The sequence below is a fragment of the Prionailurus bengalensis genome, chromosome A3, assembly GCF_016509475.1.
Source record: "Prionailurus bengalensis isolate Pbe53 chromosome A3, Fcat_Pben_1.1_paternal_pri, whole genome shotgun sequence".
NCBI classification, from domain to species: Eukaryota; Metazoa; Chordata; class Mammalia; order Carnivora; family Felidae; genus Prionailurus; species Prionailurus bengalensis.
This window is the reverse complement of record NC_057354.1, coordinates 65,229,776-65,243,245: the sequence shown is the minus strand read 5'-3', so window position 1 is coordinate 65,243,245 and position 13,470 is coordinate 65,229,776. Positions and strand designations below refer to the sequence as shown.

The 13,470-nt window shown below is 35.2% G+C and overlaps 1 protein-coding gene across 4 annotated transcripts in view; it reads left to right on the top strand.

Annotated features, from left to right (window-relative positions):
* Positions 1-13,470, top strand: part of SRBD1 (S1 RNA binding domain 1) — a 201,828-nt gene that overhangs the window by 51,185 nt on the left and 137,173 nt on the right. For all 4 annotated transcript variants that reach the window (XM_043603301.1, XM_043603300.1, XM_043603303.1 and 1 more), the window contains exons 12-14: positions 1,715-1,872; positions 5,054-5,144; positions 5,882-5,989. In XM_043603301.1, the coding sequence (XP_043459236.1) occupies positions 1,715-1,872; positions 5,054-5,144; positions 5,882-5,989 (357 nt within the window). The remainder of the gene's footprint in view (positions 1-1,714; positions 1,873-5,053; positions 5,145-5,881; positions 5,990-13,470) is intronic.

The following is a 13,470-nucleotide window of genomic DNA, read 5'->3' as shown; positions in this document are numbered from 1 at the left end:
AAAAAAATTTTTAAAAAAACCTCCCTGTCTCTCCTGCCCTCCCCCACTCACACACACAAATGTGCATGTGCTCTTTCTCTTTCTCTCTCTCAAAAAAAAAAAAAAAGACTCAAGACAGAAAAGCAGAAATTAGTTAGCTGTGTCTTCAAATGTTTTTTTCATTTTTTAATGTTTATTCATTTTTGAGAGAGAGAGAGAGACAGACAGACACAGTGCACCAGTGGGGAAGGGGCAGAGAGAAAGGGAGACACAGAATCCTGAGTGGGCTCCAGGCTCTGAGTTGTCAGTACAGAGCCTGACACAGCGCTTGAACCCACAAACCATGAGATCTTGACCTGAGCTGAAGTCGGACACTTAACCGACTAAGCCACCCAGGCAGCTGTGTGTGTCTTTGGATATGTAGATAATTGTACCTCAGCACTGATATGAAATGTACTTTGAGTGGCTTTTGTACTCTTTTCTTGTGGCCGTGGCATGAATTTCTTAACCTAGTCTAATGGCGAAGACATGCTTGTTATGTCTTATTACAAAATTCAGTAAGAATTTCAGGACATGATAATTTTCAGGGCTTTTGTTAAGATGAATGGTGTTGAAAACTTAGTTTCCAGTGGACTTTAAGTCCATTGTAGACATATATATTTTATTCTAGAAAAAGCTTTAAAATTAGACTCTTACTAACTTCTTTGGAGTAAGCTGGGAAGTTATGTACATGAGGCAAGATTCTGGACTGCTTACTGGTATCCTTGATCATGTCACATCTCTGTGAGAATGACAGGGTGGGGACTCAATGTGGGGAATAGAATTGAATGATTAGATACTCAGATTCGTACAGATAAAAGTATAAAAGTTTAAGTGTTGATAGAGATTACTTAGGATTTGATAATTTATCACTAATTTTGTGTTTGTGGGGCACCTGGGTGGCTCAGTCAGTTAAGCGTCCAACTTTGATTCAGATCATGATCTTACAGTTTGTGAGTTCGAGACCTGCTTCAGGCTTTGTGCTGACAGTTCAAACCCTGGAGCCTGCTTCAAGTTCTGTTTCTCCTGTCTGTTTCTCCTTTGCTCCACACTCTGTCTCTCTCTTTCTAAAAATAAAGAAATGTTACAAAAAAATTAAAACAAAAACTAATTTTGTGTTTGTATTTTTAATCAGCTGGTAAGCTTTAACTTGACATTCTATGCGATGTCCAAGTCTTTATATGCTCTATTTCTCTCACATACACAGATATTTATAGATATAGATTTTTGCATAGAGCAGATAGAGAAGGAATATAGGTATGACAAACTCCTCAGATTTGCTTCAGAATTATTTGTGGTTCCATGTATTACTGCAGTTAGCAAAAATCGACTCATAGTATAATTTTATATATGATGTTTTTTCCTTTATTTTTTATTTATTCTTTATTTTTTTGAGAGAGAGAGGAGGAGCAGAGGAGGGACAGAGGGAGAAGGAGAGAATCTTAAGCAGGTTCCATGCTTAGCACAGAGCTTGACATGGGGCTTGATCCCACAATCCTGACATCATGACCTGAACCTAAATCAAGAGTCTGTCACTTAACTGACTGAGCTACCCAGGTGCCCCTCCTTTATTTTGTTACAATAAGTATTCCTGTGAAGAATAAGTGGAATGAATTTTGTTCTTTTTCAGGAAGAGACTTTGGGTGAATGAGAAACTAAATCCGTTCTTTTCCTTTTTATTTTTTGGTTTCTAAAGGGCCAAACTAACATCAGATGCAGAGAAGGAATCAGTAATGATGTTTGGACGGAACCTTCGTCAGCTCCTTTTAACAAGTCCTGTTCCAGGGCGCACCCTGATGGGGGTGGATCCTGGTTACAAACATGGTTGCAAATTGGCTATAATTTCTCCTACCAGTAAGCACATCTTTCAGCTTTTCAAATAAAAGTTGGTTGGCTGGTCATAACTTTTACATGGTATATGTTGTGAGGGTTTGGAAATTATGTTAATTTTTGAGGCTTAGAAAATGGTTGTCTCACATATATGGAAACTAGAAAATCAGACTTCATATTTGCCTTCTTTGGTGACCAAAAGTCTCAACATATTACTATCATTTATGACCTTTCCTATGTCACAGTGGAGATATTGAGGATTAACTAGGCTCAAGCTTTAATAACTATCCTCTAACAACTTCTGTTTATTGTAGTGTATTTATATATGATGCATTTTAACTCTGTATATATTTTAATACCAGAAATTTTTGTTTTGCCCAGCATTTTTTCCCTTAGTCTCTACTTTTTCTATTGCTCTTTATTTCTTACTGCATTTCTGTGTTATTATTTGAGATCATTTTCTTTCTGCCTGACACTCTAACTTGTTAAATTTAGTGTGGGGTCAGCTGGTGACAAATTGTGTCAGTTTTTGTCTACAATGTTTCTGATTTGCCCTTGTTTTTTGAAGGATATTTTTGCTGGGTATAGAATTCGGGATTGGTGTTACTTTCAGTACTTTAAAGGTATCATTTCATTTTTTGTTAGTGTTTTTTCCCACCTCTGGCTACTATACTTTTTGTTGAGAATGAAAAATCAACCAAAAATCTTATTATTGCTCCTTTGAAGGTAATGCTATTTTTTTCCTCTGACTGCTAAGATTTTCTTTGTGGTTTTCAGAGATTTTCTTATGATGTGCTTAGTTGTGTGTGTGTGTGTGTGTGTGTGTGTGTGTGTGTGTTTTGTTTTGTTTTGTTTTGTTTTTTGCCGGGTTTTTTGCATGAATTTGGCTTGGGGCTTGTAGAGCTTTTTGCATTTCTTTCTGGGATTCCAGCTACATGCATATTAGATCTTTCAACTTCTGTTTTTCATTCTTCTATTTTCTATTGTTTGTCTTTATATTAATTATGTTTTATTGTATGTCTGATCTGCAATTAAAGCTATCTATTGAGTTCGTTATTTAAATTTCTATGTTTTTAAGTTTTGGAATTTTCATTTGGTGCTTACAAAAATTCATTTCAGTTCTATAGTGAACTTCTTCACTTTAAATTTTTTTTAACTTTTATATTTTTCTTATACCTTATGGTTCTCTTATTTATTTATATTATTATATGCTATTATAGATTACATGTAATGTATATATATAAAAGGATATTATTATATCCTGTTATATTTATTCTTGTGTTTCTTTTGGTTTTGTTTTTTCTTTCTAAAATAACTTTTTCTTTTATGCTAATTCAGTTTTGAATTCTCTCATTTCTGGGGTTTTTTAATTCTGATTTATGTTATTTTTTTAATGATTTTTTTGTAGATCATTCTTCTATATTAGGTTACCATTTTTCTCTGTTTTGTGGACACATCTTTCTGTGTCCTCTTTTTAATTTCCTGTTTTTAAAAAATAATCATTCTATATGGGATTTAATTGTGATCCTTTTCTGTTGGTCAGCTTTATATAAAAGTCATTTTCTCCAACTTTTAGGATAGAACACCAGGAAAGGTTTTATAACAGTATATCTCTAGAACTGTCACTTATTTTTTCCCAAAATTATTGTGGGGAAAAAGCTCCTCTGTATCTATATGAATAAAGAGATGGTCTTCTACTTTCTAGAGTCTGTTTTCCCAATGCTTTCCTCCCTTTTACTGGGACTTTCATTCCCTTTTCCTTTGCCCCTTTTATCCTTGCCTTGCTCAGTGTGGATATGATTCTCAACAGTTTGTCCTCAGTTGGGGTTTTTGTCTTGAAAAGCATATTCTGCTTGTTTGTTTCAAGAGTTCATAGAGAGCAGGGTTTTCCAATCCTGCCTGAACTCAATGGGCAACCTTGATACTGACCTATAAATTAAGAGTGTGCAAAGGTCTTTTTCCCAGGGAAGTGCTTTTTGATATTTTTGGTCCCTGAGATACTTCATTGCTTCTTTCTTCTTGCTCCCACAGAAATGCCCATACATGTCGGCCTTGATAGTTGTTATTCCCAATTGATCATCCTTTGGTTTTCTGGAGATGCTTTGTTATAGATATAGTCATGGGTTTTTGATTTTGCAGTTCTACTTGGTCTGTTTTTTTTTATGGTGTACATTTTTACAGTAAATGGGAAGTATATTTTATTAGTGTTGTTTCCTGCATCTGTTGAGATAACATATGTATTTGTGTTTGGACATGATATTATTTGTACTGTTTGTAAGATGACTTTTTAAAAATACCATATACACTCCCACACGTATATATGTATGTATATATTTTCAATCTGTTTTGGTAAGACATTTCCAAGAATTTATCCATTGTATCATTTAATCTGAATTAACATGAAGTTGATTATCATAGTCTCTGTATCTTTTTAATGTGTGCTGAAGCTACAGTAATATCCTCTTCTCATTACTAATATGATTTATTTGTATCTAACTTTTTTTTTAAGTTATTTGTGTCTTCTTTCTTTCTCTTGATAGGTATTGCTAAAAGTATGTGTTTTTCCCAAGTGATTTTTAACTTTAAACTTCACCAATCCCCTCTATTATATATATTTTTTTCTGTTTCATTAATTTCTGTTTTTAACTTTATCATTGCTTTCCTTCTGCTTTCTTTGAGATTTTGTTGTTTTTTTCATAACATTCTAAATTGGTCACTTAGTTCATTATTTCTGTTCTTGAGGTCGTTACCATCAAATATATTTTTCACTGAAATATAGAGAAGCACACAAGTCATAAATATGCAGCTGAAAGAATTATACAAGGTAAAGAAATTCACATATCTGTAACCCAAAAGAAGAAATAGAATAGTATCACAACATTGCCTGGCACACAGTTAATATTCAGTAAATGTTAGCTTGATATTAGGTGTTGTTAAAAACCATTTCTCTTTTAGGCATCATGACATTTAATCTAATGATTTTGTTAATAATAATAAATAGCAAAGTAGTGTCCTTGTAACTTTGGAAGTAAGAAAATTTTAGAGTACTTCGGGAGAATTCAGTTCAGTGAATATGAATGATTCATGCTGCATTTTAAAAGACAAAGCAGTTCTCTTTTTTGGTTCAGATTGCTTAATCAGATCATCTGTGTGTTATGTTTTGTAATTTGTTACAAACTGGCTTCTTATTTTCATTTTTTCTAAGGTCAGATACTTCATACTGATGTGGTTTACTTGCATTGTGGACAAGGCTTCCGAGAGGCAGAGAAAATAAAGAGGCTTTTGCTGAATTTCAAGTATGAAAATAAGTAACATTTTGAGTACTTCACTGTCTCAGCCAATCAGAGATACCTTTGATGCTCCTAATTTGGAGGGAGGGATTAAGGGAAGTGCCTTGGTGAGAGAGAAGGAACCATGTAAAACAATGCTGGGGCAAATTGCTGGAGAACTCTACATTTGGAGACTCAGGAGGGATGCTGCTCCCTTCCTCTGCCGCCTTCACTAAACCAAGGTGGTAATATGAGCAAAAGTGAGCATTGACTTCTTTTATGTGGGCTTCCTCTGTCTCCTTCTCTCTCTCTCCCTCACTTCCTGTCCGTCTGTCCTTCCTGCCTTCTTTCCTTCTTTCGTCTTCCATTCTTTTTCATGGACTTGAGGATTTGAATGGATATGATAGTAGTTTGAAGCTTCAGAGATTACTTGACAATATATCATATAGTTCAGGCATGACGTCTTCATTATGGCGTAGAATGTACCAGAGTTTCTTATCCATGTCTAAATTTGGTTCCTTCTAGATGGGAAGTAAGCTGATTGTTCTTAATTGTGTCACAGTGAAATATTTGTCCACTGCCTCCCATAGCAAATGCAGCGGCATTGTCCTTAATTCTACCTAAGTCTGTGTCTCCCTTGTGATACAATGGAGAGAGTAAGATCATCGTATGATAGTATTTGTGCATTCTGTATGTTTTCTCCTGATTGATTTAGAAGCATGCCTTGAGCTCATTCCATTTCTCATCTTGTTTATCCCTTGAAGCTGCAGCACGGTGGTGATTGGAAATGGAACTGCCTGCCGGGAAACAGAAGCTTACTTTGCTGACCTGATAATGAAAAATTACTTTGCACCACTGGATGTTGTTTACTGGTAAGGATGTTAGGAATGTTTGTTTTCTTTGAGGGACAGGGGAACTTCTGTAGTTCCTTTTGTGATGAGTTCTCTCTTCTCTTTTTATGATATGCCTCTTTTTTGCCTGTAGACCATGTCTTGCTGTTCACGAGAGCTTTGCAGGACAATGTAAAGTGTCTGTCTCTCAGAGAAATTTGAGTTTCAGTATCCTGAAAACTCTCACAGGAATAGCAATATAGGACTTACCTGTTTTCATGGGGTTTTCCAGGCTGTACCTTGCATGAGGGCTCTAATTAACTACTAACTGGTACATAGGACTATGGATAACTTAGCTTTTTTCTCCCAAAGTTCTGATGCCTATAAATTGTTGGTTTTCAGAACTGAGAGCCAAGGTAAGTATTATACATTCAGAGCACTTCTGATATTCCTTTCTTATTTGTGTCTTCATCACAGGCTTTCACTTCATATAGTTACCTAGTTAACTTCTGAATAGCTTTGGATTCGCATCACCCATTTCTCCAGTCCTGCCCCTAGAACTATAATAGTTGTACTTTCGTTCACCATTGTTTTCTTACTTTCCCTTTGTACCTCAGGTAGCCATGCTTACCTTTTCCAAACTACAGTAGAATATTAAGTTCTTAAGAGTTTAATTCTACAAGAGAAGAGAATTACTATACCTGATATCTAGGGAAGAGTGCACGAGCACCATTTTCCACTGCTGTTTGAGAAATATCATAACTAACTATAAGTCACAACTGATGAGTATGTGACTGACAGGACCAACAAACAAAACCTAGCATGAGAAGAATTCTAGGATCCATGGAGATAGGCCAAAAGAGGGGGGGGCCTCGTATTTAGTATAGCCTTCCATGTGCCAAGAGTGTAATCAAGATGTCAGGAAAACAAATGCAAAGTAACCGAAGGGGATTAGGAAGTCAGGGACAAACTGTAGGTACTACAGGGCCATGGTTAAGGAAAGGACCAGATTGAAATGTCTACCTCAGCTTTTTTCCCTCTCCCTCTTCTTGTTCAGGGTAGTGTGGGGAATACTGGGGATCTTCCCTATCCTGGGAAGTGTGCATGTACATCTAGTCCTTTTGAGAACCTAATACAAGGACCTGATAGAGCTAATTCAGTTTATTTCAGGCAGCTTCTCTGATTTTTCTGTAACTTGTTCATGTTACTTTCATAAAAATATCTTGGGTACATTTTAAGTGCTTATAAATAGAACTTTCAGGGCACCTGGGTGGCTCAGTTGGTTAAGTGTCTGACTTCGGCTCACATCACTATCTCACAGTTCGTGGGTTCGAGCCCCGTGTTGGGCTCTGTGCTGACAGCTCAGAGCCTGCAGCCTGCTTCAGATTCTGTGTCTCCCTCATTCTCTTCCCCTCCCCCACTCATGCTGTTTGTCTCTGGCTCAAAAGTAAATAAACATAAAAAAATTTTTTTTAAATAAATAGAACTTTCAAATCATTGAAAATATTAAATAGTGAAGGTTTCTTGAATTTTTCTCGTTTTGCTTATGGAGTATCCATTGACTGAACTTTCAGCAATATCTTGCGTGGAAAAGATGAATTTTGGAGTCCGACAAATCTAGGTCCGTCTTTTTTGTCACCATTTACTGGCCAGGCAAGTTAGGAAGACTTCCTGTGCCTCTCTGAGCTTCACTTCACTTCATCTTTAAAATGGGGAGTAGTTTTGCTTTCAGTAACACTTTGAAGTTTTCTTCATAATTATCTTGTATATTAAATATTAAAACTTTCATATTAACATTATGAAGTTTTCTTCATAATTATCTTGTATATTAAATATTAAAACTTTCTTTTGTATTTATCTCCTTTTGTGTATCTATTAAGAATTATAGGGGCGCCTGGGTGGCGCAGTCGGTTAAGCGTCCGACTTCAGCCAGGTCACGATCTCGCGGTCGGGCTCTGGGCTGATGGCTCAGAGCCTGGAGCCTGTTTCCGATTCTGTGTCTCCCTCTCTCTCTGCCCATCCCCCGTTCATGCTCTGTCTCTCTCTGTCCCAAAAATAAATAAATGTTGGAAAAAAAGAATTATTTTACTACATTACTTTATCTCTGTATAAAAGAATACCATTTTTTATGTTAATTTTGTCCCTAGCCATAGCACAGAATTCTTTCATTGTTTATAATTAGTTTTTTAGTTGATTCTCTTGGATTTCTAGGTAAATGGTCATATCATTTGCAAAAGATGATGAATTCCCTTTCAAGTTCTATACCTTTTGATTTTCTGCTCTTGTTTAATGGTACTATGCAATATCTTTGAAAAATTATTAAATATTAGTAATGATATTAGACCCTTTTTTTTCCTTCCTTTACTTTTATGAGAATGCTTCTAGCACCTCCCTCAAGTCTAATACTGACTTTTGTATATTTCTCAAAAATCACTTAAAGGAAATCTTTTTTTTTCATGCATGTTGAGAAATACTGATTCCTTTTTTATTGTTTTAAAAATCAAGAAAGAACGTTTATGCTTCTTTAGAATTCTGCTGTAATTGTGTGTGTTTTTTCCTCTTTTGGTCTATCATTATGCTGAATTATAGTAGTAGATTTCTTACACTTGAACCATCTTTGCAGTTCTGATTTGAGCCCCACTTAATCATAGTGTATTTTTTATGTACTGTAAATCTGTTTGCTAATATTTTAGTAGGTGGTTTTGAAGTCCTTAAACAATGCAAATACCTAATCAGAATTTATAGTGAGTGCTTTAGGAAAATCAGCGGATTTCATTTTTTTGTCAGTTCACCTTGCCTCTACAGAAAACACTATTTTCTCATCTAACACTTTGAAGTTACATTACAGACTATATTGAAGTTGAAATTTCCATACTTCTTTTGCAGTCATTTTTACTACCCCCTGTACAGATAATCTGATATGCATTAGTATAATCCTGTCAGTTATTCATTCTGAAAAATCTTTTCCTAACACATCCACCAGCATATTTTCTCTTATCTGTTCTTTCCAATACTTTTTCCTTGGCATATCTGTCATAGGTTAACATACTGTGTGACTTACCTCCTGACTCATAAACCCCATGTACTTTGACCCATCCATCCAACTTCCCTATCCCATTTCTCTCCCTACTCTTAAAATATCTTAGACTCTACTATTTATACATACTATGGGGGAAGTCTTTGAAAGCTTCAAATCCCAATTACTAAAGGAGGAAAAAAACCCTGGAATTAAGTTGTAGAACTTAATTAGAACTATGCTAAGGCTTAGTTATTTATACATGTTTAAAGTTGGAAGTGTACTGTAAACTACACATTAGACTTCTTTCTTCTTCTTTCATTCCAGTAGTGTGTCAGCCATTTCATAGAAAAGAAATATAATTTAAGGAATCACAATTTTGTTGCTTGAGTTGTTGTATCTTCCAGAGTCTAACTGAAATGCAGAGAAAAGCTTGAACCTCGAAGGGTTAAACTCATTTGTTAAAAATGCCTAAGACTGAAGGTAATGAAAATCTTTTGCCTTAAAATTAAAAAACAAACATCATTTCTTTAAAGATTTTAATATTTATTATCGCACATTGGAAAACACAGATAAGTGATAGGTTTTTCTATTAGCAAAATTGTTATTTATATTTTAGAGCATATTTCTAGATTGTGTGTGTATGTTATAAAAAGGAACTCACACTGTACATGTTTTACATTTCTCTCACTTAATATATTCGCATGCCAATAAATGGACTTTACAAAATCATTTAAAATTACTACAGATAAACTCTTATATGAACTTCTATTTTATTTATTTATTTATTTATTTATTTATTTATTTATTTATTTATTTATTAACGTTTACTTATTTTTGAGAAAGGGAGAGACAGAGCATGAACAGGGGAGGGTCAGAGAGAGGGAGACACAGAATCTGAAGCAGGCTCCAGGCTCTGAGCTGTCAGCACAGAGCCCGACGCGGGGCTCGAACTCACGGACCGCGAGATCATGACCTGAGCCAAAGTCTGCCGCTTAACTGACTGAGCCACCCAGGCGCCCCTGAACTTATATTTTAGACATTCCTCATTGTGTGACAGCTGGCTTTTTCTAATCATCACCATTATCAGTAAAGCTATAATAAATGTTTTTGTGCTTAGATCTCTATACATCCTTTATTTCTTTACAATACATTCTAAGAAATGGAGTATAGGTTTAAAGATGTACCTGACCAGTACTCCTAAACTGAAATATGCTTAATTACCAAACTGAGTCTATTACTGAGATTATTTCCCTGCTATTTTTCCTTCTTCTCATTATGTTGGCTAATTTGGGATGTCATTACTTAAAAACATTTATGTCACAAGTCCATATAAAGGTCCAGATAAAATGGTAAGGAAAGAAAGGATTTCTTATTGTGAAATATATCCAGAGAATATAGAACCTCTGTATACAGTTTAAAGATGAGTAAAGTGAATGTCCTTGTTCCCAGCTTTTAGGCTCCTTATGTGTTTTTCCGTGGAGTGCCTCCACTCCATGTAATCACTGTCTTGGGTGGTATGAATTATTGCTTGAGAAAATTTTCAAATATTTGTAGGGCTTTTGAACTTCATTGCCATGCTGTCTTTTAGAGTGACTCTGCCAATTGATACTCTTACCTAGGGTGTCTATTCCCATTTTCCGGGGACCTTGGGTATTAGTACAGTGCATGCTTGCTCTGTCATTTTTGTTTTAATTACATAGTTGAAATCCCAGCATCACTGCTTATTAACTACTTGTGTGAGTTTGGACAAATTACCTAACCTTTCAGTTTCATCATCCATAAAAGGAGATGATAATAGTACCCATTTTACAGAATTGTTGTGATGGTTAAATAATAATAAATATAAATGTATATGTAATATATATATAAACTGCTTAGAACAGTATTTAGCATATACTTGTGTTATTAATGAAGTCAAATATATTTTTGTATGTTCACTGGCCATTTCTGGATTTTTTTGTGTATGTGTGGGTGGCATGTGTCCTTTGCTCATTTTTTTTTCTTTTGGAGGTTTTCATCTTGTTCATAATGTTTTATACATGTTTTTATATATTAATTATTGATTGATTTGTCCTAATTTTTTGAGAGACAAAGTGAGACAGCATAAGTGGGGGAGGGGCAGAGAGAGAAGGGGGACACAGAATCTGAAACAGGCTCCAGACTCTGAGCTATCAGCACAGAGCTCGACGCGGGGCTCGAACTCATGGACTGCAAGATCGTGACCTGAGCTGAAGTTGGACACTTAACCGACTTAGCCACCCAGGCGCCCCTGATTTGTCCCAATTTTTGCAAATTATACAAGTAGTTTTCTCCATTTTGTGTTTAAATTTAAGAATTTAAACCTTATTTCATATAGAATTCTGAATTTTATTTTTTAAGATGTATCTGTCTTTTTTCTTAATGGCTTTTGAGTTTTTTATTATTCTTGAGTCTAGAATATTAAAAAGCTTATTAGTATTTGTAGAAAATATGAACCTCTCTTATATCCGGAGAATCCGTTCTGCTAGTCTTCTGGAGGTTTTCTGGGTTATTTAGGCAGGTGTAGGTGGAATCTAAGTGATCAGCAGGACGCGGTGAGCCCAGTGTCCTCCTATGCCACCATCTTCCTAAACCTCTCCTATATCCAAGAATATCAAGGTTTTTTTTTTTAAAATGCAAGTTTTTATTTCCTTAATTTTTCTTTAAGTCTTTTGACTTTTCTTCGTGAAGACATAAAGCCTCATTATTTTCTCAGTTACTTATATGGTTGCTTTAAAGCTTTATTCTTTAAGAAAGAAACTAAAAATTAACCAGAGAACCTTAATCAGCTTAGGTAACAAAAACAAAGAGTTGAAGGCTGTAAATTAGCTTGAGAGTAGTTTTGAAAGAAGAATGGATGCTGATTTTTCCCTTTCTTTCTTAAGGCCTTTGTGACCAGCTGTAGTATTTTGTAAACAGAGCCATCTGATTTCTTTCTTTTCCTCCTGTCTTCTCCCTCCTACTTTCTTTCTCCTTCCTCATTTTTCTCCTCCTTCTCTTTCTCCTTTTATGTCTTTAATTCTCTTGTTTGGTTTCACCTTATTTTAGTCACTTCCTTTTGTTTGGCAATTGATTATTTTTAATCTTTGATGTATCTTTAGTTTTAAACCTGTTAGTGAAAACTTATCAGCCATAATTTCAGTATTTATTTCCAGGCATGGGTAGTATGGGATTTGTCCATAACCTGTTTAAAGTTAATTTTTATACATGGTATAAAGTTCTGTTTTTTTGCCTATGACTATGAACTATTCCAGTACCATTTGTGAAAGGTTTTCCTTTCCCCATTGAACCGCTTCGGCATCCTTCTTGGAAATCAGCTCACCATACACCTGTGAATGTATTTCTGGAGTCTATTGTTTAATTGATCTATATATCTTAACACTAACAAGTCATGAAATTAGATAGTGTAAGTCCTTCACTTTTGTTCTTTTTAAAAATTGTTTTGGCTATCGTAGGGCCTTTGTTCTTCTACATAAACTGTAGAATTAGCTTTTCATTTTCTACAAATGGTCCTGCTGGGGTTTTGATTGGGATTAAGTTGGCTCTACAATTTAATTTGTGGAGAATTGACATCCATTCATGTAATTTTTTATTTTATTTTAGTGTAGTTGACACATGATGTTACATTAGTTTCAGGTGTAGGATGTAGTGATTCAACAACTCTGTACATTATACTATGCTCACCACAAGTGTGGCTGTCGTCTGTAGTAATTTTTATTGTCAGTTCTATTTTTCATTTCTAGAAGCTCAGTATTTTTTCAAACCTGCTTGATCATTCTTATAGTCTTTTGTCATTCCTGAATATATTTTCAAATCTATCTTTTACTTCCTTAATCATACTAACCATTGTTATTTTATAGTCTGTGATAATTCTAGTAATGACAATCCTTGAAAGTCTATTTCTGATGTTTTTACTGCTGGTTCTGCTGTTTTGTTTCCTTTTCTGTTCGGTTAATTTATATTGAAAACTTCTATTTTCATGGAACTTTATCTGTGGGAATTCATCGAGGCCTGCATTGATGGGGAGATGCTTCAATGAGGATTTGTACTTACTTCTGTCAGGCTCCTGTAGACACCACTGGTTTGGAATCACTTAAATTCTCAGGTTGAGATTTTTTTTCTGGCTACCTAGGTATTGTGAATTTAGGCTCCACACTAGAGAGATGACTTATTGTTCCATGTTCTCATCAGAGATTCCCCCTATGACAAGGGTTGAGATAGTCCATTTTTTAGCACAGTATCCAGGGGGTAGGGTTTAGTGAGCTTATTTTTCTTTGACCCTTATACTGGGGGTTTACCCTTGAGGATTATATATATATACTGGGGGTTTAACCTGGGGGTTATATATGTGTAAGGGTAGTTGGGGGAGTCTTTTCTTAACATATACTGTAGGTGGACCCTGGGTTTTATATTTTAATCCTCTAGTTGTGTGAAGCTCTGTGAGACTTTGAAGATGGAAAATAAAATTCACCTGGTTGAGCACCTG